The sequence below is a fragment of the Pelophylax lessonae genome, assembly GCF_965119305.1.
Source record: "Pelophylax lessonae genome assembly, chromosome: 10".
NCBI classification, from domain to species: Eukaryota; Metazoa; Chordata; class Amphibia; order Anura; family Ranidae; genus Pelophylax; species Pelophylax lessonae.
Window position 1 is genome coordinate 227089157 of NC_138777.1, and position 27465 is coordinate 227116621.

Genomic DNA, 27465 nt, shown 5'->3' on the forward strand with positions numbered 1-27465 from the left:
CAAAATACGCTTTTTGCGATTTTTTTTTTACCAAACATATGTAGCACAAAACAAATTGGCCGAAAATGTTAAAAAATTTTGATTTTTACATTTTTTTTTGGGGAATTTCATATAAAAAAAATGTGAAAAATATTGTTATTTTTGCAAAATTTACGCTCTTTTTTTGTTTATAGCGCATGATCAAAAAATCGCACAGGTGATCAAATACCACCAAAAGAAAGATCTGTTTGTGGGAAAAAAAGGGCGTCAAATTCGTTTAGGTACAGCGTCGCACGACCGTGCAATTGTCCGTTAAAGTCACGCAGTAAAAAATCGCAAAAAAAAACCCTGGTCTTTTAGCAGCCAAATCCTCCGGGGCTTAAGTGGTTAAGAGACTTTTATTCAGTTAGATTTGCTTTGTTTTGGGGGTATTGTAGGTATGTGATATTCCAGGATGCATTGGAAAACTAACAAGCAACCTTGAAAGAGGTAATTAGCAGTCACTTCCGGTTCTTTTTGTATATATTCTGGAAGTGTCTACTGCAGATGTCACACCTGGTATGCAGCAGGACGGTAAGCCGGGTCCGGAATGGAGCGAAGCAACTAGTAGATGCAACATGGGAATGCTATAGCATAATATGCAGAAATTCAGACATGAACCCAAATGTCTTGGTGCCTCATCTCATGTATTGAATGAACAGAAATGGAAACGGAAACAAATGTTAACCCTCAAAAAATGTGGTGGGACTTTATAGGCATCCACTAGTTAATCTTACAGAAAACGTACAATCTTTAGTGGTTGCTTGTTCGTTTCCCAATGCATCCTGGGATATCTCATACTTACAATACCTCCAAAACAAAGCAAATCTAACTCTGAATAAAAGCCTCTCAAAAGCTGCAGGTACCGTAATGCCCTTAGACACGATCCTCTGTACTCATGATACTGCTTTCCAGGTTCTCCAGTGCCTCAACTCCTTAAGTCAGCTCTTCTGGACCTCTGGGTTCAGCTCCTCACTTCTGGCTCACCAGACCACCTGCCTGTGACCGTACTCCAACCACTGCAGAAGAGGAGGCAGCCGCCACCCTCCTTCCGCGACTCTGCTCATCAGCCAAAGACCCCAAGCACATGTGCCCCTGGCTTTATATACCACACCCCACAATGCACCGGGATAGCAGTCTGTGCCAACCACTGGGGCTGTATCAAAAGCCTGTATACTCATTGGTCAGGTTTCTGACTTTGTCCGAAAAAAAAAGAAATGCTCCTGCGCTTCAGGGGTTGTTCATGCGTCTTGGATCGCTGGACACGACCTTGGCTGGAATTGTCGTTTTTCCGGCTGTGCTGCCACTCATAAATGGTTGGGGAAACCACAAGTGAACTAAAAAGAAAAAATACAGAGGGCGCACCACCTAGCACATTACCTTAAAAACTGTTTATTGTTAAAAACATGTATACATCATACTCACAAAAATGGATGGAACATAGGCACAAAATAGAGATCTTGAGTCCACCAAGGAGGTCTACTGGGTATGCAGGTACAGACCCTATAGGGATGTGGAACCTCTAAATGCCGCTTACGTGTTTCAGGGGCGTACCCCCTTCCTCAGAGCTAATTTGAGGTGCCCGAGGAAGGGGGTATGCCCCTGAAACACGTAAGCATTTGGCTGTTTTTGAATGCTGTCATTTTTTTGTAATTTGGTGCCGAGTACCCAGAAGTGAGGTCATGACATCACTTCCGGGTTTTTGCATGGAGACCTGATCAGACCCGAATGTGGCTTTGATCGGGTCTTCAGTGGCCATGCAGGCTGGTCACCCGGGTCTCCCGGTGGGATGGGAGACCCGCGGAATGTGGTGGGAGGGGGGGGGGGTTTCCCCCTCTTGCTCCTTGTAATGACAGCCGAGCGGCTTCTCAGCTGCATCGGTTGTCATTACAAGAAAGCCGACCGTCGGCTATGGACGCCGGCACTGGGGTGATGCCTCTACCTGCAGGCATCACTCAGGTACAGCACTTTCCCGAAATATCGATAACCTCCGGGGCCAATTCCGATATATCGGGAAAAGTGCAAATCGGCCCTCAATATATCGGTCAATCCCTACACTCTAGCACCTATCTAGGAGGATGCTACACAGGGCTATTGATTTTTATTTTTTTTATTTTTTTTTTAGTTCTGCAGTTGAGTTTTTATTCCTGGAGCTCAGATTTAAAAGTTTAAATGTGCATAAACCGTCACTCTGTAGCGATGTCACTCTTGCATCTGATTTTTTGCATTAGTATACAATAAAATTTACTTTAATACTAATACAAAAGATATGTAAAGACACAAATCTCTAGACAGTTGGCAAATTGAGCTAATTTAAATAATTTTTTTTCTTTATTCACTTTAAAAATATGAATTCCTATAACAGCTGGTATCATAAAAAAAAAAATGAATATCACAAAAATAAAAATCTAAAAAGCAGATGGTATGCAAAATATACAAGATAAAGGAGGACAAGCTGAATAAAGAATTACTGGGATAATACTAAGCTGAATTGGACCAAAGATTAGCTGAAGTTGATAAAAATGAATAAGTGGTTTTCTGTATTTTAAGCCAAAAATGATAAAAAAAAATATTTCTGGAGAAGGCTGTGCACTAATGTATTATAGTTGGATACAAAACCTTTTCCAAGGACAAACAATCAGAAGAGTGCTGCATCAAATCCTCCAAATCATATGCTATTTATAAAGATCTGCACATGTGCCGCAGTGCGACCCAAAATGACTCCTTACAGAAAAAGTCTGCTAAAGAAACAATAAAGGGTAACTACACTTTCATGTGTGAAAATAGCAAAAAATAATACAACATACACAATTGCTACCCGTACGTCGCTTCGCAAAAGCGATCATGGGGAGAAGGCGCACGCCCATTCGCCAGCGGGTAAGCTGATCTGGGGGGGGGGGGGGGCGCGACGGCCGAGTTTGCTGTCGGGGCACCTGCAATTGCTCCCCATGGAGAGAGAACGGCGGTCTGCTGTTGTAAACACAGCAGACCGTTGTTCTGTCAGCAATTAACACAAGCATCTGTGATCCTCCTATTTAGGAACACAGGTCTCTGTATTGATTCCATAAGCCCCCCCCCCCACAGTTAGAAAGCACCCCCTAGGCATACATTTAACCCTTTGATCGCCCCTGTGTTAACCTCTTCCCTGCCAGTGTCATTAGTACAGTAACAGTACATATTCTTAGTACTGATTACTGGAATCATGTCACTGGTCCCACAAAAAGTGTCAAAAAAGGTCAGTTAGGTGTCCGATCTGTCTGCCGCAATGTCGCAGTCCCGCTAAAAATCCTGCTAAACATCAATTACTAGTAAAAAATAAATATGACATAAATCTTCCCCCTAATTTGTAGACTCTAACTTTTGTGCAAACCAATCAAAATAAGTTTATTGCTATTTTTATTTTAATTTTTTTTCCCCAAAAATATGTAGAATACAAATTGGCCTAAAAGTATGAAAACTTTAGATTTTTATTTATTTGGAAATGCTATTCAACAGAATGTGAAAAATATTTTTTTTCAGAATTGTCACACTTTTTTTTGTTTTATAGCACAAAAAATAAAAATCGAGGTGATCAAAACCCACCAAAAGAAAGCTCTATTTGTGTGGGAAAAAAGGACATCTATTTTTTTTAGGTACGCACGACCGCGCAATTTTCTGTTAAAGTAATGCAGTGCCGAATCGCAAAAAATGACCTGGTCATTAAAGGGGAAAATCCTTCTGGTTAATGCCAATTTGCCCGAATGCGCTCTAAAGAGCGTATTGCAAGCAAACCCGACAACAGGAGCCATAATGACAATCTAAATCAGGGATCCTCAAACTACGGCCCTCCAGCTTTTGCGGAACTACACATCCCATGAGGCATTGTAAAACTCTGACATTCACAGACATGACTAGGCATGATGGGAATTGTTAGTCCTGAACAACTGGAGGGCCATAGTTTGATGACGCCTGATCTAAATAAAACAGATGCTGAAAAATGTCCACACTAATGCTAATAAAATTTCCTCAACAGGGTCCAACCCAGTACTAGCAAGGTGCACCTAATAAAGTGTATATCTAAAAAAACTGTAAATATTGAGTTTGAAACGTTACTAGCTTATGACTCTTTATATATAAGAACAATTATTTTACGGCTAAAAATTAGTGGTATATGACCTTCATATTATCCATGACCCACTGCCTTGTGTTCCTCTCCGCCATGGTCTGACTTTCACTACGTTGGAAGCAAAGCCATGCACGGACGATGAAGGATCTTTCTTCAGAGCTGCTTTTTGCTTATCTCTCAATTTTAGATATTTCCATAAAGAATCCTTTCTCCCTTTCTTATTGTCATTTAATTATTTTGTCCCTTTTTTGTTCTCCTCCAGTACAGGCCATTAATCGGGAAGCTCACACAGAGCGACCTCCTGAGTAGTTTTTGAATTTGTAGCTCATAAAAGCTACAGAAAGGCGAACTGTTTGGATGCGCCCACCTTTTTAACATTCTAAAACTTCCCGCTGAGGCCGGATCCACTGAGTGTAAAGGGAAAATAAGTCTTTATAGTTTTTTTTTTTGGGCAATGATTTGAGAATAAACCAATAGACCGTTGTATATTCTTGAGAAACTAACAACAGTGGCCATCAGACCCCATGCAGGGAGCTGTTTCTGGTCCCTACTAAATAAAGGATTTCTAAATCCGAAAAATGTAAAATACCATATATACTCGAGTATAAGCCAACCTGAATATAAGCCGAGGCACCTAATTTTACCACAAAAAACTGGGATAACTTATTGACTCGAGTATAAGCCTAGGGTGGGAAATGCAGCAGCTACTGGACCCAACTGGACCACCACGAGACCCAAAACAGGGTCTGCGGACATGGTACAGAAGATGCAGGGCTGTGGGCATAGTACAGGAGATGGCTCAGGCATAGTACAGGAGATGGTTCAGGTATGACACAGGAGATGGCTCAGGTATGGCACAGATGGTACAGACATGGTACAGGAGATGCAGTAGTGCTGCAGGCATGGTACAGGAGAATCGAAAAGGGGGCAGTGCTATATATATATATATATATATATATATATATATACATACAAAATATAGAAAGAGGGAGGAAGAATTTATTCTTATCCCACCAAAATTGGGCTTTTAAAACGGTCATACCCATAAAAGAAAAAAAATTATACAAGTACAATAACCTGATTAAAATGTACAAAAATATTTTTCTCTTGCGTCCTCTGACAGTCGCTGCCCACTCATACAGTCTTCACCAATGGGTATTGACCTCTTATCCACAGGAGCAAGCTAGGCATAAGACTTGTTAAAAACAAAGCAATTTACATAGACACACCTGTAGGGGGCTGTCCCACTGGTCCAATACCCCCCTGCTATCAGCCTTCCCAACTCAGTTTGTCTTCTGCCTAGTTAGGAGTAAGATAGGCTATCCCTGTGCTGGGGTTACATTTCTCAGCCTTTGTTCTGTTTTATTACTTTTATTTTCTGCAAAAGTGTTTTCTTTGCACTACTAGCTCTTTATTTGTTCTGCGCTTAGTCGATCTTCGGAAGACTACAGCGTTTCCGGAGCTATTTATTCGACATCAAGATTTATATACATAATGTAACTCTAAATTGGGCCAAAAAAGAGAATGGTGTGGCCCATACATATATTATACAGACAGTGACATCAATAGTGTATGCTGGAAACAAATAAATACAAAATATGCCATCATGTTTTGCGGTGTGAATGTTCTGCTTCTTCAGGGCTTTTGCTGTCTGCACGTATTTCATAGATGCCACAGATTGGAGAAAAAAGACGCCAAAGAAATCATTATATAAGCCTGTTGTCGGATGTGTTCCAGTCAGGGGGAGACCAGACAAGTTTTAAGCATCAAACGTCACAGATGCCCAGGTAGTAGTGCCCAATCCAGAGGTGCATTGAAGCTCCCAACTCTGAGACATGGGATAAATTATACTATACATCACCAAGAGATGAAACAGCATGTCCTCCACTCAATATATGAATAAGTAGGCAGTATATAGGTGGGGCAATGGCACAATGCCTGGGTCTCCAGAGATCCCATGCATCAGGGCGCGATCACGCTGCTACCTTTTGACTACCGATCATGCAAGTAAGGGCATTTTAACAAAAGGGGGGTTTGGGCAATCAATCTTTTTAAACTGTATTTTTTTTTTGTTTCTAGGGTTTACAACCGCTTTAAATAATGTACTTTTATTTTCTCCATCAACTCATTCCCCACCATCATCACCTTGTATTACTTGACTTTCCCTCTGATTCCTCCTGTATTGAATTGTGTTGTAACTTCACTGTCTGCCATTGTGTTGTAAAGCGCTGCACAAACTTTTATATATCTTGTATAATATTAAACATAATAAAATGGGATACATATAACAAACCTGATCTAACCATTCACTCTCTATAACCGGGTGGTCAGCCACAGAAAAAAAAAAGAAATATAGTAACCACATTGTTTTTGATAGCACCCATCTTTCTTTTCATTTTCCCAGGGTAACTAATATCCTCTTTCTTTGGGTTACTAGTGACATTGTCATTGATTCTCTCCTAGGTGGAACAGTTTAAGCAAGATCCAAGTCCCCAGAAATGTCTTCATTCTATTTTTCATGTTGACACTGGTGATGAAATCCTATCGTATAAGGACTATGGCCATATCCAGGTAAGATATTTTATCTTTTGATCCCTAAATAAAGATGTTTTTTGAAGGTAGATCAATTTTCTTACCCATAGGAAAAAGGCCACTGGTATGTACTTTATAAACTATGTATCCAGGGAAGGACTACCAAAGGGGGAAGAAGTTCTGCCATGTGAGAGCCAACATTGGCCCATGAAGCGGTCCACATTTATTTTTGAACAGAGTTTTGGGTGTGGCCCATCATTGGTTTTAGTTGGAGGAATAGTGCCCCATCATTGGTTTTAGTAGTAGGAATAGTGCCCCATCATTGGTTTTAGTTGGAGGAATAGTGCTCCATCATTGGTTTTAGCTGGAGAAATAGTGCCCCATCATTGGTTTTAGTTGGAGGAATAGTGCCTCATCATTGGTTTTAGTTGGAGGAATAGTGCCCCATCATTGGATTTAGTTGGAGGAATAGTGCTCCATCGTTGGTTTTAGTTGGAGGAATAGTGCCCCATCATTGGATTTAGTTGGAGGAATAGTGCTCCATCGTTGGTTTTAGTTGGAGGAATAGTGCTCTATCGTTGGTTTTAGTTGGAGGAATAGTGCCCCATCGTTGGTTTTAGTTGGAGGAATAGTGCCCCATCGTTGGTTTTAGCTGGAGGAATAGTGCCCCATCATTGGTTTTAGTTGAAGGAATAGTGCCCCATCATTGGTTTTAGTTGGAGGAATAGTGCCCCATAATTGGTTTTAGTTGGAGGAATAGCGCTCCATCGTTGGGTTTAGTTGGAGGAATAGTGCTCCATCGTTGGTTTTAGTTGGAGGAATAGTGCCCCATCATTGGTTTTAGTTGGAGGAATAGTGTTCCATCATTGGTTTTAGTTGGAGGAATAGTGCTCCATCGTTGGTTTTAGTTGGAGGAATAGTGCCCCATCATTGGTTTTAGTTGGAGGAATAGTGCTCCATCATTGGTTTTAGTTGGAGGCATAGTGCATATAGGCATATGCGAAGCATACTAGCACATTATGTATTTGCTTTTAGGGGGGGAAAAAACAGGAAGAGTTGACTTCCTCTTTCAGGGCCCTTTCACACTTGTGTGACTTGTCCTGCAGCTTGGGACTGCATATTTACATTACAAGTCATACTCCATTATTTCCAATGAGTACCGTTCATATCTGTGTGACTTCAAGTCACAACGACTTCAAAATAGTCCCTGCACTACTTTGGGCCAGTTTTAATGCGTTTTGAGGTCCAAAGACATGGGCATTGCTTCAAGTCCAGTCAAAATGGCGATAACATCGCGCAACTTTTAGCAGAAGTGTGAAAGGGGCCTTATGCATGCAATTCATTAAGGTGAAAAACCCTCAGACTTTACAACTCCTTAAATGCATAGAATACATAAAGGTAAAACTCTGGTCTGTCCACATCTGGAGTATTCTGTCCAGTTCTGGTTGCCAGTCCTCAGAAGGGATGTATTGGAGCTTGAGAGAGTACAGAGAAGGGCAACAAATTTTTTATTAGGGGATTAGAGTACCTTAATTACGATGAGCGTTTAGAAGCACTAGATTTATTCTCCCTGGAGAAGATACGCAGGAGAGGGGACATGATAGCGATTTACAAATATCTCAACAGTGATCAGAGCATATAAAAAAAAACGATTCAGTTGCAAGGAATGCATGAGGACATACAATGTGTTTAGAGGAAAAGAGTTTTAACCACAGGCTACGCAGGGGGTTCTTTACTGTTAGGGCTACAAGACTGTGGAATTCCCTGCCACAAATGGTAGTAACTGCGGAGAGTATGGCTATTTTTAAAAGACTCTTGGACGTACATCTCAAAGATCGAAACATTCAGGGGTATGAGAAATGAATACATCCACACACACCTATTATTATTTATTATTATTATACAGGATTTATATAGCGCCAACAGTTTGCGCAGCACTTTACAATGTGAGGGAAGACAATACAGTTGCAATACAATTCAAAACTAGAGGACCCTGCTCGTTAGAGCTTACAATCTAGAAGGGAGGGTCAAGTGAAACAAAAGGCAATAACCGTGGGGGATGGGTTGATGGAGAAAATGGAGGTATATTTGTTAGGTGTGGGTAGGATAGGCTTCTCTGAAAAGGAGGGTTTTCAGAGATCGCTTAAAAGCTACTAGAGAGTGGGGGATAATCGGACAGATTGGGGTAAGGAGTTCCATAGGATTGGAGAGGCTCTGGTAAAGTCCTGGAGGCGAGCATGGGAGGGGGTGACGAGGGAGCTAGAGAGCAGGAGGGTTTGAGAGGAACAAAGAGAGCGATTAGGTTGGAATTTTGAGACTAGACTAGTGATATAGCTATGGGCTAAGCTGTGGATTGCTTTGTAAGATGTTGTAAGTATTTTGAATTTAATTTGTTGGGTGAGCGGAAGCCAATGGAGGGCTTGACAGAGAGGAATAGCGGACACTGAGCGATTGGTAAGGTGAATGAGTCTGGCGGCAGCATTCTTGATGGATTGAAGGGATAGCCTGTGTAGAGGTATGCCAACGAGAAGGGAATTGCAGTAGTCAAGGCGCAAGATGACCAGGGAGTGAACTAGGAGCTTTGTTGTCTCATTGGTTAGGAAGGGGCGTATTTTGGAGATGTTGCGGAGGCTGAGGCGGCAAGATTTGGACAGCGATTGGATGTGGGGTTTGACAGAGTTCAGAGTCCAGGACAACACCTAAGACCTTGGCATGCGGGGATGGGCTGATAGTAATGCCATCGATATTGACGGAGAAATCAGGGGAAGGGGCACGTGGTTGAACTGGATGGACTGTTGGCTTTATTCAACCTCAACTATGTAAAAAACCTTCAGCCTTTAGAATCACTAGAAGGAACACACTTTTATGGCAATGCACTGCAACCCACGATATCGCCATTACAAAAGGGTACATATCCGATCTTTAGGTCTGATAAGTAACTTGGCAGCCCATACAAATGAATGTGCTGCTTTGACGCAATGTACCCGATCGGTGTGAATGGGCCCTAAGAAAAGCTCAAACGTTTGCCTGCTTTGTTCGGCCTCTCGGGAACAAAACAAGGCATTGTTGAACAAAATTCACTTTGTGTCTTTGGAATGCTCCAGTATGAATTCTTCTTTTCATTGTGAATTCGCACCTCCCAATACTTGAGTGCAGTACAGTTAATGTCTACATTGTATAACCACTTATACGGTAAGCCTTGTTTGCCAACAATAGGAGCCAACTCGTTAACCAGCCCACGGAAATGTGTTAGGAACACATTAGATCAGAATTAGCTGGTCTTTAAATAGAGCTCTAGGTTTCTGTCCGCAGTCTTATGTCCCACTGCAGGTAGTCCATCTATTGTCATAGCCGAGAACAGACTGCTGTGTCCCCGGATACCCAGCCTATTGTTAAGCCATTATTCAAATTGTTCCTGTTCTTTTCTTGCCAATAATGCCGTTAGTAGACAAATGGGAAGCCGTTTGCCATAAGTGATTTGAAATAATTACCTGAAGTCTAATTGGTGTTTCTAAACAAAAGTTAATAGTTGGCTCCACAGGACTCTCAGCTTCCTGAAAGAGACACCAGTTCTTTCTTTTAAAAAGTTGTTCATTGTGTGAGGGGTTAGCTCGGTAGCGGGTGTGGGTGACCCCTTGGGGGGGTTCGTTACACAGAGAGACATCTGAGGAGTGGTTGAAAGCAACAGTCTATGGTTTATTCTTCCAATTTGCTGGAAACAAGTGCAAGCATCCAAACAGCATAAATCAAACAAACATAAAATAAACCCTGGCCACTTGGGGCGTCTACCTTCACACACAGGAACCTACCTATGGTGTCTGTCCCAACCTACTGCTGGGCAGACACTGCTGGTCATACAGCAGAAAAGCAATAGTCTTTGTTTTCTTGTCACACAGAAAAAGTCCAACACCTCACCTTCAGAAGTCTTTCAGCTCACTGCTCTCCTTAACGCGCACAGCTTCAGGATGCAGCAATCAGTAGTCATCCTCTGGATAACTTATAGAGGCCTTAATTGCCTCATCCTGAATAGCTGAAGCCTTTTCAACGTCCTTAAACCTTTCTGGCTACCTCTGCAGCCGACACCCTATAGTAATTGGTGAATTGTCTAAACAAGGCAGAAATGTATCTCACGTCTGTGACAACACCCACAGATTTACCTGACTTCCTGTCACAATTGTCACGCTTACCCCTTGCGTACCTAAATACAATTGATGTCCTTTTTTCCACCCACAAAAAGAGCTTTCTTTTGGTGGTATTTGATCACCTCTGCGGTTTTTAGATTTTGCGCTATAAAAAAAAAAAATAAAAAAAATGTAAATTTTGAAAAAAACACAATTTTTTACTTTCTGCTAAAAAACATTCCCAATAAAAGATTTTTTTAACGGGACTGCAACATTGCAGCGGATAGATCGGACCCCTAACTGACATTTTTGACAATTTTTGGGGACTAGTGACACTAATACAGTAATCAGTGCTAAATAATTTGCACTGTTACTGTATAAATGACACTGGCAGGAAGGGGGTTAATACTGGGGGTGAGCAAAGGGTATGCCTAAAGTGGGGTACACACTAGTAGAAAATCTGCCGAAAATTCCCGTCCGAGGTAAAATCGTACGATCTTCGGCTAGTGTGTACACAACTTTCAGCAGCCGATGCCGAAATTTTCAACGAAAAAAAAAAAACGGAGTACAAACACCAAAATTTTTATCGTCCGTCCCCAGCACGACCAATTTTCGTGTAATGTGTATGCAGTACGTCCGCGAGGAGGTACTGTGAGGTCGCTCCGGGAAGTAGCGTCGCCCCAGTGTGAACGGGGCCTGATGCTATCTATTTATTTATATTATTTATTATTTTGCGAGCCATGTTTTTTTTGGGTATATATGATTCTGAATTATTGCCAACATTTTTAGGTTAGGTTACAGGTTATTACTCCTGTAATCTGCCAAAAAAAAAAGAAGCTCATGTACTTTTTTTGAGCGACGGGCGTTTTGCTTAAGGCAACAGAAGGCTCAGATGTGAACAGGGGCCATTGAAATGAATGGGATTTGTCTTGTTGGGCGTTTTTAGAGATGAGGCTTAGAGCAGAAAATCAGGTTTAAAAACTGGCGCAAAGGGGAGAAAAATAGAGACCTCACAGGTTCCACACTAGGGACCTAAAAGACAGGGGGCAGTTATAAGGCACAGACGATAAACAGTCAATAATACATAGTCCATTAACTGATAGTCTATATATGATCCAAATCCCAAAAAAGCACTCTGTAGGCTGCACTGGTGACAAGTAGAAGAAACAGCTGTAGGGAGAACACAGGCGCCACTCTAAGTGCAGTGTTAGGATTTATTAATAGAAAATCAGAAGAAAGGTACTCACAAAGGAATATGTAAAAGAGGCATAAGAATGTCCATGCATATAGAATAGATCAATCAATCCGGTGTCATGGTCAGGATGGCTGAGCAGTCTCGATCCTCAGAATGTAAACCGGTGGATATCGGTACTTCCTGACAGTTGTAACGCACTGCGGCCCTCCCGCCGCCACTTCCGGGTATGACGTGATGACGTAATGGCGCCGGCGACGCGTTCTCGGAGCATGCGCTCCTTCTTCAGGCCGATAAAGCGCCATATTAGATGTGGGACTTATATAGGGCAGATGTCCGGAGCCACTGGGTCGTAAGACCTGCCAAGTCGGCCATGGCTGAGCGGTCTCGATCCTCGGAATGTAAACCAGTGGATATCGGTACTTCCTGACAGTTGGAACGCACTGCGGCCCTCCCGCCGCCACTTCCGGGTATGACGTGATGACGTAATGGCGCCAGCGATGCGTTCTCGGAGCATGCGCTCCTTCTTCAGGCCGATAAAGCGCCATATTAGATGTGGGACTTATATAGGGCAGATGTCCGGAGCGACTGGGTCCTAAGACCTGCCAAGTCGGCCATGGCTGAGCGGTCTCGATCCTCGGAATGTAAACCGGTAGATATCGGTACTTCCTGACAGTTGGAACGCACTGCGGCCCTCCCGCTGTCACTTCCCGGTATGACGTGATGACGTAATGGCGCCGGCGACGCGTTCTCGGAGCATGCGCTCCTTCTTCAGGCCGATAAAGCGCCATATTAGATGTGGGACTTATATAGGGCAGATGTCCGGAGCCACTGGGTCGTAAGACCTGCCAAGTCGGCCATGGCTGAGCGGTCTCGATCCTCGGAATGTAAACCAGTGGATATCGGTACTTCCTGACAGTTGGAACGCACTGCGGCCCTCCCGCCGCCACTTCCGGGTATGACGTGATGACGTAATGGCGCCAGCGATGCGTTCTCGGAGCATGCGCTCCTTCTTCAGGCCGATAAAGCGCCATATTAGATGTGGGACTTATATAGGGCAGATGTCCGGAGCGACTGGGTCCTAAGACCTGCCAAGTCGGCCATGGCTGAGCGGTCTCGATCCTCGGAATGTAAACCGGTAGATATCGGTACTTCCTGACAGTTGGAACGCACTGCGGCCCTCCCGCTGTCACTTCCGGGTATGACGTAATGGCGCCAGCGACGCGTTCTCGGAGCATGCGCTACTTCTTCAGGCCGATAAAGCGCCATATTAGATGTTAGACTTGTATAGGGTAGACGTCCGGGGCGACTGGGTCCTAAGACCTGCCAAGTCGGCCGGACCTGCAGCTAAAATCACACATGGAAGCAGCTAGTTATGGGAATAAATAGCAATAACATATGCTCAGCCATCCTGACCATGACACCGGATTGATTGATCTATTCTATATGCATGGACATTCTTATACCTCGTTTACATATTCCTTTGTGAGTACCTTTCTTCTGATTTTCTATTAATAAATCCTAATACTGCACTTAGAGTGGCGCCTGTGTTCTCCCTACATATATTAGAGCACAAAATCGCCCAAAAACGCATAGATGTGAACAAAGCCTAAAGCATTAATATTTTTTGTTTTTGCAGTGTTTAAGGAGATAGAATTAAAAAACAATTGCAGGCTAGCAGCACTGGCGAGCTCAGAGCTCATCCGCCATTTGGGGAGATGTGTAAAGGTCAGCAGACAGAACATGAACATTAATTAACGATGACCTTCTTTTTTTTTTTTTTTTTTTCTTCCAGATAAATGCGGTGTCTCTCTTCTTGCTGTATTTGGTGGAAATGATATCCTCCGGACTGCAGATCATTTACAATACAGACGAGGTACCCAGTCTTCACCAATTCCATTATACTTGATCAATGAGTTTTTTAATTAATTCTTTCCCTGCATCACTATGCCGCTTAATTATATTTCTTGTATGCAGTCAATAAGCATCAGGCCATTCGTGTAAAGGCTCTGATGTATAATTAAGAGATAGCCGGGTGGTGAGCTTGCAAAGGAGAAAGTTCAGGAGAAAAGACTGCCAGGTTTTGATAACTTTATGATTTGTTAATGGTTTCTATGATTGTGTTTTAAACATTTATTCATAGAACAATCCAACCATTACCTTGAAAAATAAATGCCTTTCTCTGTGTGATGCCCCCACGCCTTAACCAATTTAGGACTGGGCCTATTTTTGACACTTGGTGTTTACAAGCTAAAATCATTTCTTTTTTTGCTAGAAAACTACTTAGAACCCCCAAACATTATATATATATATTTTTTTTTTAACAGAGCCTTCACACTATGGTCATCCAGTTGTTCAGGAACTAAAATTCCCATCATGCCTAGTCATGTCTGTGAATGTCAGAGTTTTACAATGCTTCATGAGATGTGTAGTTCTGCAACAGCTGGAGAGCCGTAGTTTGAGGATCCCTGCCCTAGAGAATAAACTGGAGATCGTTGCAATATTTTTTATCATGCCGTCTTTGCGCAGCGGTCTTCCAAACACAATTTTTTTGGGGAAAATTCACTTTTTTGAATTAAAAAATAAGAAAACAGTCAAGTTAGCCCAATTTTATTACATAATGGGAAAGATAATGTTACACCGAGTAATTAGATACCCAACATGTCATGCTTTAAACCTGTGCACGCTCGCGGAATGGCGACAAACTTTGGTACTTAAAAATCCCCATAGAGGCGACATTTTAAAAAATGTTTTACTGGTTACCTGTTTAGAGTTACAGAGGAGGTCTAGGAGTCAAATTATTGCTCTCACTCTAAGGATCGCGGGGATACCTCACATGTGTGGTTTGAACACCGTTTACATGTGTGGGCAGGACTTCCGTGTGTGTTCGCTTTTGCGCGGAAGCCAACAGGGACAGGGCGCTTTTAATTTTTTTTGTTTTTCCTATTAATTTTATTTATTATTTTTTATTATTACACAGTTTAAAAAAAACAAAAAAATTGATAATTCCTATTACAAGGAATGTAATCAGAGTTTTGCGTGTGGCTCCTCTTCGTGACATAAAAAGTGCATTAAAGTGGCATTAAAGGTTCGGCTTTAAAAAAATAAAATAACCAAAATGTCATACTGACCAGTTCTGTGCAGCGGTTTTGCCCAGAGCAGCCCCAATCCTCCACTTTTTGGGTCCCCGCCAGCGTTTCTGGCTCCTCCCTCTTGACCAGTGCCCCCCAACAGCAAGCCACTTGCTATAGGGACACTGGTGTGTGCTTGCTCTATGTGTCCATAAGAGACGCACAGTCTCTTATGGACACTCAGCATTCCCCTGCTTATGCTGTCTCAGAAGATGGCCTTTTTGGTGGCTATCGGAATCGGCGGCGTTCTCTTTTCATTCCCCTTATTTGATGATCCACAAGGATAAGGTGGTTCTTTGCCCTTGTTTGTCGCTCCTTCCAAAAGCTGTCTCTGATTTTCATCTGAGTGAGGACATTGCATTGCCTTCCCTGTGTCCCAGGCCAAAACATCCTAAGTAAATTGCGTTGCATTCCCTATATGTGCTTCGGGCTATTCGGGTGTACCTGACAGCTACGGAGTCTTTTAGGAAGTCAGACTTACTATTTGTGATTTATAGATGGGCCTCAAAAAGGACTGTCCTCTTCATCTGCGACCATTTCTAGATGGATCAGACAAGACAGTGACTCAGGCCTATTCTATTAAGGGTCAGGTTCCTTCTTTCCCTTCGAAGGTGCACTTTTTGCGGGAGCTCAGTGCTTCTTGGGCACACTTGCCTCTTTCATCATCACGTGTCAGTAACGCAGGTGTGCAAGGCAGTTACTTATTCGCGGTGCACACTCGTCGGTGCACACTTTCACAAAATTTTGTAAAGTGGATGTGTTGGCATCTGCGGATGCCTCTTTTGGCCGCAAGGTTTTTCAGGCTGCAGTTTAGGGGGCTTGTTCCCTCTTTGGGGGTGTGCGATTTTTCAGGTGGGCTCCAGTTGTTTTTGGTTGAGCTTCTGTTACCTAGTTGGCTGTGGTTTATCCTTGGGAATTTTTTCTTCTTGTTCCCACCCCTCATGTTTGATACTGCTTTGGGACATCCCAATGGTCAAGAAGATCAGGAGCTGTGGTCGTCAAAGAACGAAAGAGAAAATGGGATTTCTCTTACGTCCTCCGACAGTCGCCGCCTCTTCATATTCGTCACATATGGGGTATTAGACTTTGCTCCGAAGGAGTAGCTAGGCAACAGAATATGTTAACAATAAAGCTTTAACATATCCCACCCTCAAGGGGTGGTCCCCTCAGTCAATACCCTCCTACTTCCTGCAACCATATCTCAGTTTTAATGTCTAGCTTGTCAGGAGTGGCTGGCTCTCTCTGTGCTGGGACTTTTTGTCCCAGACTCTTTCTTCTTTTTGATATTTTGTTTGAGTTTTCTCTCTACCTTTACTTAGCTGTTATTTTTGTCAGCATTAGTTAGTTCTTCGGACGAAGAGGATCATGCGGACTGGGTCTCGGGCTGATCCCCCTGGTCGCAGGTCGTGGGTCAGTGGCTTCCCAGTCTGCCATCGAGCGTTCAGCCAGGTAACGCTCCTGGCACAGTGAACGACCCATCCCTGTTCGGTGCAGGGATGATTGGTGAGGTGGCTACCTCACCGGACGCTGTGCGGTTTCTGAACCGCCATTGTGTGCGTCTTGAATTGCGACTCTCCCTGCCTCATGTGCAGCGGCTTGTTCGCCTGTGCGGGTTCCCCACGCCATGTGAGGTAAGTGTATCTATGTGGGGACCTGTCTGTCTGGGGGGGTCTCAGTCTGGGACTGTGTAACCTGCCTTTAATCACACTGCTTGTCTCCCTATCTCTCGGCTGCATGCTGTGGGCTGCAAGGGGGGGGGGGGGAGCTGTATGACACTGAGTATGTCAGGCTGGGCAGTGTGAGGAGCTGTGTGCTGTGGGGCATGTTTTTAATGGCATGTTGGGGCATATACAGCGATCGCTGCGGCGATCTAACATGTATCCATATAATGGGATAATATTGTGTGTGATTTTATGCACTGTGGAGCGGCGATTTCGGCGCCAAACGACGCCATTTTACCGGCGCCCGCTCCGGCCGCATGGTTTACATGCACGGCGGCCATTTTCTTGTAGCCTCCATAGGCTTACATAGAGCGCCCTGGCAGCATCACTTCCTCTCTCCTGGAAGCACCGATCGAGGCAGCAGCGGAGTCTCCTCAGGTTTTATCCTTCTATTCCTGTGTTCCATTGCCTGTATTCAGTCTGTATATTCCCTGTGGGGGTCTCATTGTGCCTGAGTGTGGTGCGGTGGGCTGCGCTTGCCGCGCTTGCTGTAAGGGGGCAGTTAACCCTTGGTTGTCTGGCATACAGGGGCAATGGATTCTCAGGAGGGCAAGTTTCCCACAGTATTGGTGGAAAGCCAGGGGACCGCTGTTTCCCCCCCAGGGGGGGATTTAGCCACTATTGTGGCTGGCCTTGCTGCACAGGTGCAAATGCTGGTGGCTGCTCAATCTACTAAACGGCCCAGAGTTGCTCTGTCCTCTGATTCTGATGAAGGTGATGGGGCTGTTCTGGCGGGGACCCCCCTATCGGGGTCCCGCTCCTCTCTTGATCTAGTGGGGTCTGAGGTAGAGGCTGAAGTTGAGGGGGTTGATAATTCTCGCCCTGGCTCGCCTGAAGAGCTTGCAATCATGGATGAGTTGATTGCTTCCATTAAGCAGACGCTACGTTTGCAGGACGAGGTGTGTCCCCCAGCTGCCTTGGCGGCTTATGGGACGCAGAGAAAACGCAGGACGCCGCAGGTTTTTCCCTGCAATGCTGATTTTCAGCGCGCTGTTAAGGACCAATGGCGCGATTTGCGCAAGCCTTTTGCGGTACCAAGTAAATTTAAGCTGCGTTATCCTTTCTCGCCTGCCACTGATGAACGGTGGTGTGTGCCTCCGCCAGTGGATCATGCTATTGCGGTTTTGAACAAAGCCACTGCGATCCCTGCAGAGGGATCCCCTGTTTTCCGTGATGCCACGGATAGGAGACTGGAGTCTCTTGCCCGTCATACTTATTCTGTTACGGGTTCTATGCTTAAGGCTCTGTTTGCTTCTCTCATGGCGGCCCAGGCGATCGCAAGTTGGACGCAGATGCTTAGGCGCGTCCTAGTGGCCGATTCGGCCTCGGCGGCGACCCTGGATATGGTGGATCAGATCCACCAGGGTGTCATGTATCTGTGTGATGCGGACCTGGACCTGATTCCGTTGGCCGCGCGTGTGCACAGCGTGGCGGTGTTGTCTCGCCGCCTGGTTTGGTTGAAATGTTGGTCGGTGGACCAATCTTCACGTAAAACCTTAGCCAATCTGCCTTATGATGGGTCTCGCCTTTTTGGGGAGTCCCTGGATGTGTTGATTAAGGGGATTACCGGGGGTAAGAGCACTCTCTTGCCCCATTTCCCCAAGGCTAAGGGGGCTTCTGGGAAGAAGCATGCTCATTTTCGGCCCCCTCAGGGGTCCTTTCGTGCCTTTCGGCCGCACTACAAGGGCAAACCGTTCAAGGGCCGAGGCTCTCAGAAGAAGCCCTGGTCTGGGAAACAGAAGTCCGGTCAATCCGGACCTGCGGCCCATAACAGTTCGGCCTGAAGGGGCGCCCTCACCCAGTTTTGGGGTGGGGGGACGCTTGCTCGGTTTTCTTCAGCCCTGGTTGGCCCGTGTGAGGGACAGATGGGTTCTGGAAATCGTTCGATCTGGTTACAAGATCGAGTTTCTCTCTCGGCCGGAGAGCAGATTTTTTCCCTCAAATCTTCAACTGTCTCCAGAGCGCCTGCGGGATCTGCACGTGGTGGTTCCGGTGCCTCATCGGGACAGATTTCGGGGGTTTTATTCCAATCTGTTCACCGTGCCCAGGAAGGAGGGCAAGGTTCGTCCGATTCTGGACTTGAAAGCTCTGAACCGCTCTGTGCGAGTTCGCAAGTTCCGCATGGAATCCCTGCGCTCGGTGGTGGCTGCCCTGGTTCCGGGGGAATTCATGGCCTCCATCGATTTGAAGGATGCGTACCTTCACATCCCCATATTCGAGGGTCATCAGAAGTACCTTCGATTTGCCATTGCGGAGGATCACTACCAGTTTGTGGCGTTGCCCTTTGGGCTCGCCTCGGCTCCGCGGGTCTTCACCAAGGTGCTTGCACCGGTTCTGGCATTATTGAGAGCCCAGGGCATTTCTGTCCTGGGGTATCTGGACGACATTCTGGTTCGGTCTGCGACCAGACAGGGTCTGGAGAAGGACCTGTCTGTCACAATGCAAACTCTGCAGGAGTTCGGTTGGACGATAAATGTTCCAAAGTCGACACTGAGTCCGTCGGTTCGTCTCCCCTATCTGGGAATGATACTGGACTCGGTGCAGGCGAAGGTCTTCCTGCCGGAAGACAAACTCAGGACTCTTCAGGAGGAAGTCAGGTCCCTCAGGGACGTTCCACACTCGTCTCTGCGGACGGGTATGAGATGTCTGGGATTGATGGTCTCGGCCTTCGAGGCGATTCCTTTCGCGCAGTTTCACACGCGGGGTCTCCAAGCGGAGATCCTGTCCAGGTGGGACGGGCGACCTCAATCTCTGGATCTTCAGATCTCGTTGAGTCATCGCACCAGGGAAAACCTTCTGTGGTGGCTCCAGTCCCCGTTGGTGTCCGGGGGTAAGTCGTTTCGTCCGATCTCGTGGACGATAATCACCACGGATGCCAGCCTGTCGGGCTGGGGTGGTGTTCTGGGCGTTCTGTCCGCCCAGGGGACCTGGTCGGAGGGGGAGTCTTCCCTTCCGATCAACATTCTGGAATTGCGTGCGATAAGGCTCTGTCTTCATCGCTGGACGGACCGGCTGCAGGGCTGCCCGGTTCGGGTGCAGACGGACAATGCCACGGCGGTGGCCTACATCAACCACCAAGGGGGCACCAGGAGTGCCCGAGCGGCTCGAGAAGTGGCCGACATTCTGTCTTGGGCCGAGACTCATGTCCCGGCGATAACGGCGGTTCACATTCCGGGAGTGGAGAACTGGCAGGCGGACTATCTGAGTCGCCAGACCCTGGATCAGGGGGAATGGTCTCTCCACCCGGCTGTCTTCCAGATGTTGTGCGCGAAGTGGGGTCTTCCAGATGTGGACCTGTTCGCGTCTCGCCTCAACTACAAGGTGAAGAGGTTCGTGGCAAGGACGCGCGACCCTCGGGCAGACGCGTCGGACGCGTTAGTGGCCCCGTGGCATCAGTACAGGCTGATGTACGCGTTTCCACCGATTCAGTTGCTGTCCAGGTTCCTTCGCAGGTTGCACTCGGAACGCAGCACGGTGATTCTTGTGGCACCGGACTGGCCTCGCCGGTCCTGGTACGCAGACCTCGTGAATCTGGCGGTCGACGCTCCTTGGCGTCTGCCTCTTCGAGACGATCTACTGTCTCAAGGACCGATTTACCATCCTGCTTTACAGTCGCTGGCTTTGACGGCCTGGCTGTTGAGACCGAGGTCCTGAAGGAGAAGGGTCTCTCTCCAGAGGTCGTTCATACTTTGATCAACGCGAGGAAGTCTTCCTCGGGGAAGGTTTATTACCGTACTTGGAAGGCCTATTTTGCCTGGTGTGAGTCCAGGGGGTTTTCACCCCGCACGTACTCGGTTTCCCGTGTGCTGTCTTTCCTTCAGACGGGTGTCGATCAGCGTTTGGCGCTGGCTACGATTAAGGGTCAGGTGTCGGCGCTGGCCGTTCTGTTTCAACGTCCCGTGGCTTCCAACTCCTTGGTTGGCACTTTTATTCAGGGTGTGCGGCATCTGGTTCCTCCTAGGAGGGATCCTTTGCCCCCTTGGGACTTGAATCTAGTTCTATCTGTGTTACAACGTGCTCCTTTTGAACAGATCAGGGAGATCTCGTTGTCTATGTTGTCCAAAAAGGTCGCCTTTTTGGTGGCGATCACTTCGGCTCGCAGAGTGTCGGAACTGGCGGCTTTGTCCTGCAAGTCTCCGTACCTGGTTGTTCATTTGGATAAGGTGGTCTTGCGACCTAATCCTTCTTTTCTACCGAAACGAGTTTCGGAATTCCATCTTAACGAGGATATTGTTTTGCCTTCGTTGTGCACGAAGCCTAAACATCCGAAGGAGGTGAGATTGCACTCTCTGGATGTTGTTCGGGCGATAAGGGTTTACCTTAAATCGACTGAGTCTTTTCGTAAGACTGACTCCTTGTTTGTTCTTCCAGAGGGTCCTCGGAAGGGCATGGCGGCTTCCGCCTCTACCATTGCCAAATGGATCAGGCAGACCATTGAACAGGCCTATGCCTTGCAGGGGAAGGTTCCCCCTGTGCCTGTGAAGGCGCACTCTACTAGATCACTGAGTACGTCTTGGGCCTGCCGTCATGGGGCTTCTGTAGCCCAGGTGTGTAAGGCGGCGACTTGGTCGACCGTACACACTTTCACAAAATTCTACAAAGTAGATGTTCAGGCATCGGCGGATGCTTCCTTTGGCCGCAAGGTTCTTAGTGCGGCTGTTCCATAGGGTCCCTTGTTGGGGACTCCTGGCTGTTGGGATAGTTTTTTTGTATCCCCTGGTTTTTTTTTGTCTTTTCCTGGGTTGTTGCTCCTGTTGAGCACTTATTTTTGCTGTTGCCCAGCTGGTTTCCTTCCTTTGGTAAGGTTCCTTTCTTTGATGTGGAGACTGCGTTGCCTTTCGGCGCGGATGCGTTTCCCACCCCTCATGTTTGCACTGCTTTGGGACGTCCCCATATGTGACGAATATGAAGAGGCGGCGACTGTCGGAGGACGTAAGAGAAAACGGAATTTTTGTAAAATCTTACCTGTAAAATTCCTTTCTCTGAGTCCTCCGACAGTCGCCGCCCCCGCCCCTCTTTTGGGGTTTGAATGTATACTCTACTGCTATTCCACTAAATCTGAGATATGGTTGCAGGAAGTAGGAGGGTATTGACTGAGGGGACCACCCCTTGAGGGTGGGATATGTTAAAGCTTTATTGTTAACATATTCTGTTGCCTAGCTACTCCTTCGGAGCAAAGTCTAATACCCCATATGTGACGAATATGAAGAGGCGGCGACTGTCGGAGGACTCAGAGAAAGGAATTTTACAGGTAAGATTTTACAAAAATTCAGTTTTTTGACTTACCGTAAGATCCATTTCTCTGATGATCATTGACGGACACAGCACCCACCCCTCTATGGAGTTGTATTACTTCTGACACTGCTTGTAACAAAATTGAGTACCTATAGCAGAGAGGGGGAGTATACCCCCTGGGACTGCCCATAGGTGTAGTCCAGTTCTTTCTCTTTAGTTCATTGACTGACATTCCATAAATCATAACTACTGGGTTATATTGCCTCCTCCAGGATTAGGACTAGGCAGAAAAAAAACACCTGGTTATGCCCATGGGCCGTCCTCAGCTTGGTATATAACCCTGCTATATGACTTGGGACAGCACCAATCATGGCTAAAATCAACTTCTAAACTCGTAACTCCAGCCCCTTAACTTGTAGCATATGCCATAAATAATACAATAATAAATAAGGAAGGCACTATTACAGTCTGGATTCCTCACCATACATTTATGCATGTGAAATCAAAAAGTACAAATAGAAAAATATTAATCTAGGAAGGAATGAATAAAAAATGTTTTATGTGCAACGGTGCAAAAGTTTTGGCAAGCCATCTTCCACATTCTCTCCACTCTGATGGACATGCCAATCTTGCCCGACCCCCTCATAGCTCTTTTGAATGTGGAGCCGGATAACGTCTCCAAATTTCGACACAAACTATTCTTACAGGTCACAACAGCAGCTTAACAAACTGTTGCAAAAGCGTGGAAATTCCCACACCTACCTTTACCTGAAGTGAAGCACGGAATCGCCAACGCTACGATTCACGCCAAAGTCGATGCTGTCCTGACAGATAAGGTTGAGAAGTTCGACAGACTCTGGCAACCCTGGGTTGTTAATTTTCTCCCCCCCCATTTTTGATAACTCCCTATTAAAGAGGAAGTAAACCCTCCTCTACAACTTGTACCTATAGGCAAGCCTATGATAAGGCTTACCTATAGGTACTGTAAATATCTCCTAAACATGTACCGTTTAGGAGATATTTACCTTACATGTCGCCAGTGACGTCACTGGCGCATGCGCTCTGAAGGAACGGCCGATCGTGCCGTTCCTTCAGAGCCCCGTGCCGTGACTGTCGGCTCCCGCGCGCGTGCGCGGGAGTGACGTCACCGCGGCTCCGGCCAATCAGATGGCCGGATGCCGCGATCCCGGAAGACGGGCGACTAGACATGTCGCCCGTCATAGAGGTGAGTGAGCGGCACGGCGGGGGCTCGTTCTGAGGTAAGTATTGCATAATGAGCTAATATGCGATGCATACTAGCTCATTATGTCTTTCTTTTGCAGGGTGTAAGAAAAAAAAAAAATTTATACGAGTTTACAACCTCTTTAATGCCCTAAACCATTTCTGGGGTTCGTATACCTCCACCCCTTTTGTACCTGCCCCCCCCCCCCCCCCCACGGCGATCCTTCCTCCCCTCCATCCATCCCTCTCCCCCTTTCTCCTTGGCCCCTCTTGTTACCCCATTCTCTTTGTCCTCTCTCCCCACCCTTCTTCCTTCCTTTTGCATACATATGTTTTAGCACCTACAACTTCTCAGTTTTGTTCTGCTTTGAGGCTTTATATACAGCTTAATGGTTACCGAGTTCAACATACCCCCTCATTTCAGCTGACTGTAACCCTTGTTTCTCCTGTTTGGCTGGATACCCGTGAGGTTCCTCTCATCCACCTGCCCCTTCCCACACAGTACTGTAAACTTGGGTTCTGTTCCCTCCCTGTACCACGGTTGATTGGTTGCGCCTCCCCACCCAGGCACAGCGAGCTCCCTTTATGGGGTGCCTGTGGGTTGGCAGTGCCAGTTACCATTCTCTTGTAAACACCCATTTTATCACCCTTTTTGTCTACCAACCCTCACGATTTACCTGTAGTTGCAGTTGTTTATTATACCAAAAAAAGGGACGATACGCGTAAGGCGGACCGGGCATTCTGATGTGCAGCACGCTCTATTTATACCGCGGTTTTTATTCACATGTTTGAATCTACATCCATGTAAGTGCATTACTTTTTTAATAAAGTTGCTTGTTTTTACGTACTACGCCATTGGCCTGCTTTTGTCCTCCTGAGGTATTACCTTTCTGGTTGGAGCTTCCTAAGTGGTTCAGGCTGGTGTTGTCCTTCTGCATTGTCCTGTGAGTGGAGAGTTTGGGTATCATCACAGACCAGAGGAACTTTGAGGGATCCTTTATGTCAAGTGCTTCTTGAATGCTCTGGCGCTTTTTGACCGCTCTGTAACAGGAGGGTCAAACTCTCTGGTAAGGAGATTTGACTGTCACTTTTGACGTGATTATACGTTTTCCCCACTACACACTGGTGATTGGATGATCTGGACTGATTTCCTCCCTCTCCTCCGTCAACTCCATCTAAGACTTTGGGACTTTTGTCTATACTGTTTTTTGTATATTTGCATATTTTTTATATATGTATTTACTTTTGGCGCTGCTCCCATTTTATTACTATTAGTTGTTTATTATACTCTGTTACCAATCTTTGACTGCACTTTTTTCTAAATGTTCTGTATGTCAAACGTTGTTACCCATTTGAATTCTTCAATAAAATATTTGATACAGAAAAAATGTTTTATGTGAATAAAAAACCTATGCACTATTGTGATTTGTAAACTGTAACATCCCATGCATCTATCACAGCTCTGATTCTAGCATTTTTAACCTTACATTATTTACCCAGTTGTTGCGTACGGATAGGCTTGACTTTCCGGAAAATAGACCTCTCCCTCGAACAAATGGCCCTCCTCTACCGAGTGTATTAGTGGGGGATGAATCACCTACTACGGCCATATTCCGGGCACAATCTAACTGTGCAGAAGCACAACAAGGCTATCAAGAGCACGTCGAGTGGTGGAATGTGCATTCGGAATCTTGTCAAATAAATGGCGGTTTCTGCTCGCATCAATTGTCCTCAACCGGCAAAACACAATCTGTGCTGTGAAAGCTGCTTGTGCCCTGCACAATTTTGTTAGGCAACGGGATGGATTTCAGTTTGAGGACTCATTGCAACACACTATGGAAAGAGCTCACTGGACTGGAGTTTGTGGAACCACACACGATACACACGTCAGGGATATGTACGCTCCCTACTTCATGTCTCCAGCAGGACTGGTCCCATGGCAGCTTGAGGTCATCGATTTAATTGTACATTTTGACAAATAAAAGATTTTTCAGGTGTTATTGGTTACCAAAATTATATTCTAAGCTGTAATGAATAATAATATTTACTGATAAGCCTCATTTTTATTACTATATGTAGCTGTACTTTATTGATACAATATCCTTTTCAAGGACTGCAGAGACCAAAAACATAAACACTTAAAGCGGAGTTCCGGCCTCAAATACCTTTTTTAAGTAAAAATACCCCTATAATACCAATCTATCGCCCTTTACAGAACCGCTATTCTTATATTTACAAGGTGTACAGTATTGGATTTTAGTCAAAATCTTACTTTTAAAAACGATGTCTGGGCGCGGCCATCTTGGATGTGGGCATCTGAAGCCACAGTGTAATCCGCTGTGTCCTTCTTTCTGGTTCCAGGGAGTGGTCTGGGAGTTCTTCCTGATTCCAGGGAGTGTTCTGGGAGTTCTTCCGGATTCCAGCCTCCTGGGAGTGATGACAAACAGCTCCCAGGATGCAATGCAAAGGTGGAAGTGATGTCGGTGGCCGTGGCCACAGAGGGGGGAGAAGGAGGAAGTACAATCAAAAATGCCCTGAAAATAAGGTAAGGGACCCCCGAAAAAAATTGAAAATGCCCAATTGTTGATCAGCATAGCGAGCACTCCAGGAATCACTAAAGTTGCAAACTAGGCCGGAACTCCACTTTAAGTTTTGGGTCAATAGACAGAAGGTTAATCATCACACTGAGGTAAGCTGTGTCTAAACACGAAAGGACCCCCTAATTAAGGTTTGTGAGTAAACACAAATACACATATGTTTCAGGTAATGAAAAATCTTTACTCTTTTATTTTTTCCTTTTTAGAAGTAGCAATTATTATTATTTTTTTTTTTTTTTAACAAAACTTTTCAAACTACTTTTTGAAGAACCCATTTATTAAATATTTCAAGAAATTATCTTTTTTTTTATATATATTTTTTTCAACAATGGAGCTACAGCTCCAAATTTTTTTTTCTCAAAAATTAAAAAAAATCAACCAAAAAATATAATATTTTGTATAAAAACATTTTTTTTTTTTCGAACAGCATCTAGTGGATGTTGACTGCAAGCTGTTGTCCCTGGGGTAATTGCAAGCACATGTGCAACACGAGGGAAGACTATAATGCAGAAATTTCACAGTATGTTGGACATTTTTGTCACAAAAACATCACCGGGGTCTATAGGTGATAATAGGTAGCTGGGGAATGGGCAGGGCCACTTGGTGCTAGCACATTCATGGCCTGCGCATAATGCTTGAGGGGTGGATAAGTGACATGTGGGATTATAAATTGGAGCAGTATTTATTTGGAAAATGGTGGTTGGAACTGAAGGAATGGATGGGTATGATGGAAAAGGTTGGTGTCTGGAAATATGATGTTGGCTGAGGAGGAGGAGGCGACGGCGGTATTGTTGCTACTATAGATTGTAAGTTGCATACGGACCATATGATGTTGGAAAACGAATCGCAAATTTCTATGTACTTCTATGGGAATAAAAATGCCCAAATCTGCCCGATTCGAGCTACAAAAAAAGCTCCAGAACATTTTTGAGCTCCAGGCATTTGCCTTCAGGCGACTTGGAGTGGAGAAGTGAACCATGTCCATAGGTCTTTGATAACGCCCAGTGGGTGGGCGAAACGCGTTGACGCACTTCCGGTACGGCATTTGCCTAATCGTCACTTCCGGTTTAGCTTCCTGGATCGTCGTGGAACGCACACTTACAGCGGTGCCCGCGACTGATTGTAATCTTTCTACTGCCCATAATTTGATACTGTTTGTGAGTATGTTTCTTTTATTGAAAAATTCAACTATATAAAAACGTACTTCACTATAGATGGTCTTTTATCTCCGTTATTGGGCCCATGGAATAATCTTGGACCACATTTGGATAAGAAAATTTGGATTAACCTAGCAATACCCAGAAGTCCTGGTGCAGTGCCCTATTTCAGTGGCTAGAGGCTTTATTGATCCGTTTTTCTGGTGAGCGGGGAACCTGGAGGGGGTCATACATAACCTGGAGCACCTTTTATTTTTTCCGTCTGCACTGGAGCACTTTGCACTTTATGGGTTATTATTATATGACTGGACTTATTTTATCACAGCTATCGTATTCATTTTAAGAGCCGGTTCACACTGAGGCAATCCGACTTCGAGGGGCGACCTGTCGAGGGACTTCACATAATGGAAGTCTATGCAAGTCGCTCCCAGGTCG

The 27465-nt window shown here is 45.3% G+C and overlaps 1 protein-coding gene across 4 annotated transcripts in view; it reads left to right on the plus strand.

Annotated features, from left to right (window-relative positions):
* Nucleotides 1-27465, plus strand: part of PHKB (phosphorylase kinase regulatory subunit beta) — a 415971-nt gene that overhangs the window by 109074 nt on the left and 279432 nt on the right. For all 4 annotated transcript variants that reach the window (XM_082269952.1, XM_082269953.1, XM_082269954.1 and 1 more), the window contains 2 exons: nucleotides 6587-6694; nucleotides 13764-13844. In XM_082269952.1, coding sequence (XP_082126078.1) covers nucleotides 6587-6694; nucleotides 13764-13844 — 189 coding nt within the window. The remainder of the gene's footprint in view (nucleotides 1-6586; nucleotides 6695-13763; nucleotides 13845-27465) is intronic.